The sequence below is a fragment of the Pteropus vampyrus genome, unplaced genomic scaffold (assembly GCF_000151845.1).
Source record: "Pteropus vampyrus isolate Shadow unplaced genomic scaffold, Pvam_2.0 Scaffold157, whole genome shotgun sequence".
In the NCBI taxonomy this organism is placed as follows: domain Eukaryota; kingdom Metazoa; phylum Chordata; class Mammalia; order Chiroptera; family Pteropodidae; genus Pteropus; species Pteropus vampyrus.
Window position 1 is genome coordinate 17,387 of NW_011888938.1, and position 3,634 is coordinate 21,020.

At 56.0% G+C, this 3,634-nt stretch overlaps 1 protein-coding gene across 1 annotated transcript in view; it reads right to left on the reverse strand.

Annotated features, from left to right (window-relative positions):
- Positions 1 to 1,989: 1,989 nt before the first annotated feature.
- The window catches only part of CACNA1B (calcium voltage-gated channel subunit alpha1 B), a 71,599-nt gene continuing 69,954 nt past the window's right edge, over positions 1,990 to 3,634 (reverse strand). The window contains exon 25 of the mRNA XM_011369946.2: positions 1,990 to 3,549. Coding sequence (XP_011368248.1) covers positions 3,019 to 3,549 — 531 coding nt within the window. The 3' untranslated portion in view covers positions 1,990 to 3,018. The remainder of the gene's footprint in view (positions 3,550 to 3,634) is intronic.

A 3,634-nucleotide genomic window follows, 5' to 3' on the forward strand; every position in this document is an offset into this window, starting at 1 on the left:
AGGTTTGGGTCCCACTGTCCCCACCCAGGCTCTCGCTGGGCACCGAGGCCGCTGCTGGGCGCGCGCGCACGAGGCTCCCCCGCTGACCTGCTTCTCTTCTTACTCTACTCACGGCTTCCACCTTCCGGCACCTTCCTCACTCACACAGCCCGACCCTCACCCTGACCCCGACCCTGACCCTAAACCCTCACACCTAGACCCTCACCCTAACACTCACCCCTCACCCTACCCTTAACCTCGAACCCTGAGCCCAAATCCTCTTAACTCTATCCTTACCCTTCCAACCTCAATGCTGACCCCTAACCTCTAACCCTTTACCCTATTTTAAATGCCAAACCCAGCTCTAACCTAACCCCATCTCACTCTTACCTCTTACTGCTGAAAGCTAATTAATCCAAACGCAGACACCCCAAACCTCATCACAGCCTGCCGATCCCAACCCTAACCCACCCTCCATTGGACTAGAGTCCACGCGCAGCCGCCCACGCCAGGAGGCCGTGGCTCCTCTGCCACCGTCCGCTGCAGCGGTCACACCAGTTCCCAGCCTGGCCGGGTCGTCAACCAGTCGTCGATGTCCTTTTCTTCTGCACCCTCCTCACTGGCACCCTGCCCACGTGCTCCTGGAGACGTCCCAGGCCCCCGCAGGCTCCCTGTCCCCTTGCACACACCATGCAGCAGCTTCTGGTATTTTCTTTTAGATTTTTTTTGCTAAGTTTTATTTTAATCCAAGGACTTTGCTTCATACAAAATGTGATTGTAGAAACAACAGCAGAATCCAAAGTTTAGCTGATAAATATTACTCAAGCAGCAAACTAGTCAATCACAGAGTTGTTTTTTTTAAAGTGAGTCCCAGTTGTGTTGGGTGGCTGGGACGTCTTTTTGTCATTTTTTAACACTGTTCTTAAATATAAAGTTTTGCAACAAACCTTTGATTTATATCAAATATAATTAAAAATTAACAAATGAATACATTGTATCAAAAAGTACGAAGATATACATCGTCATGCACATACTTGCAGATATGTATATATGTATATATTTTACATGCACACGTAACTTGTTCAAACTACAGCCACTGCTTGACTGGTTCCAGTGCAGACAACTGGTTGATGCATTTCAAATTTGGCAACTCACTATGAGATTTCGGGGGAACGTGATGGGTGAGAAGAGACAGTGCAGAGACAAAACCCAAAGTCAGGAGAACGAGACAGAGTGCGTCTTTCCCCACGTCCTACACTTTTTACTGATCCCAATGTTTAGAAGAATCGAGACAGACGAGCCAGGCTGTGTGGCTTTAGAAAGTGAGTTCTCCACCCAGCGAAGCCTGGGGAGCAGCTGTGGTTCTGCACAGAATGGATACATTCAGAAAAGGGGGACCAGAGACGACACGTCAGTATCAAAACACACATCCTCTGCTTCGCAGCAGGTCACAGCGACCACATGCACAGTTGGAGATTCCAGTTTAACTGTATCGTATCAGAGTAAAATGCTCGTTATCTTAAAGTTTCACGGTGTTGTGCCTCCTCGAAAGGAAACTGTAAAACGGTTTGGTCACAATCATGCTGAAACCTAACAGGTGGCGGTCCTGTGTTTTATTTATTCTAGTAAACGTGTGTCTTTTGTTGCATAGCCCTGTGGGTTAATGGCATCCACTCACCGTGACACACAGACACGCACACACATATCACAGGCCAAGTTTCTTTAAGGAGAATCATGGGGCAAAGGCCGAGGACGCAGCAAAAGACCATCTGACATTTCAGGACATGGAGGACACCCCAGAATCCACTGGTCTAAGTGCCCTTCTCCTGACCACGGTGGGCCCCTTCAGAGTGTCCACAAGGCTGGACTGAGCCTTCTGTGCCTGTTGCCCCACATCTCTCACCAGTCAGATGGGGCTCACACGCCCCCTCCTCGGCCACGGTCGGCAGCCTCGCTTCAGCCCTGGGCCTCCCTCTGGCCTGAGGACCCACACCCCCAGTCTCACCCTCCCCTCTCTCCTGCCTGATGTGAAAATACAGCAGACATTCTGCCCACACTCTGCGCATCCTGGGGAGCCGCCCTGCCACTTGCGGGAGGAGAGCGGGGACAGCTCGCTCGGACTCCAGCCACACCATCCCGCTGGAAGTGATGTGTTCTCTGCTGATGGCAGCGTTCTACTCGCTTGAGGTTTGGGTTGTCCCCACCAACCCCCGCGGCTCACGCGGGCCGCAGGTCGCCACCCCCAGGAGCCTGGGGGAGAGGGCGCGGCGGTCAGGCACTTGGTCGAGAGCAGCAGGAGCCCGGGCTGGACAGGCGAGCATCTCCTCACACGTGTCACGAACCGTGTCATGGAACTTTTACAGTTATGGTAACATTTCCTTCCCCGTTGATCTGGTTTTCTATTTTTTTCTAGATGAAGAGTCTATAGAATTAACAAAAGAGTGAAAGGTGTGTGATTAAAAACCAAAATCAACAGCAAGAACCTGTTCCAGATTTGGTCCCTTTCGAGGCTGACAATGTCTGGGGGAGGACAGGACGTTTGAATGTATCGAGATCTTCTGCTGTTTAAGCTTCGAAGGGTGACGCTGGACGTGTGTTTTTGTGGGTGCTGATGAGACCTGCACGGAGCCACAGGCTGGGTTCCCGAGGCTGCTGCTCTGTGTACCATCCACCTGGTTGTGAGGTCTCGCTCCCTGGCTCCTCCGTGCCACCCATCTGGATGAAGGGTGCTCCCCAGGACCTCCCAAAGGTTCCGAGCTGCACCCCAGATGCTGGGGTCCATCCCACAGGATTCAGACTCAGGGTCCTGGGCAGCACACACAGCCACTGCCTGTGTGGGGACCGCCGTATGAGACCCAGGAAGGGCATACAAGGGGACAGAGAGCCATGTTCCTCCAGTGTAAGAGGGGAGCAGGGGGCCTCCCCCAGCTGGCACAGGAGGTGAGACCCCCTCCTCCCAGGGGCTGCCCCCCCGCCCCGTGCCCCTGAGCGTCCCAGGATCCCAGCGTGATGATAAAACTCATCCACTGGCCCGGTGCACTAGCACCAGTGGTCTCGGTCGGGGTGGCGGGCACTGAGACGCGCCCCACTGCCACGGCCCGGGCCCAGGGTGCAGTGGTACCCGTTGGGCACGCGCCGGGGGGGATGGGGCTGGGACGTCAGGGAGGACACGTAGGAAGTCCGGGAGGAGCGGCCTGAGTTGGTGGCCACAGCCTCCTCGAAGGTGAGCGTGTCCTCGGGCTGGGTGTGGGCCGTGGCTTCACCGTCAGGACGCTGCCCCAGGTAAGGGTCGGAGCCAGTCCGAGAGCTGGGGGCCAGGGGCTGGCTGAGCGGGTCTCTCTGGAGCAAGGCGTTGTGTTCGGAAAGGCCTCGGCTGAGCCGGCCGGGGGAGAAGGCCGGGAGGCTGGTCTGAGGCCCCCCGAAGTGGACAGGTGAGGAGTGGGCCGTCTTGTAGGTGACGCTGGGCCGCGGTGTCAGTGGGGTCTGGGGGAGCTGCCTCCGCCCGCCACGGCCAGGGGTGCTAGCACCGGATGCTGACAGCAAGGGGCTCCCATTTGCCGAGCCGCCACCCTGCAGGGACACGAACAGAGCACGTGGAAGCCCAAGGCCAGAGCCAAATGGACAGAGCCAGCCAAGGGCGGCAGGAGGGGAGGTG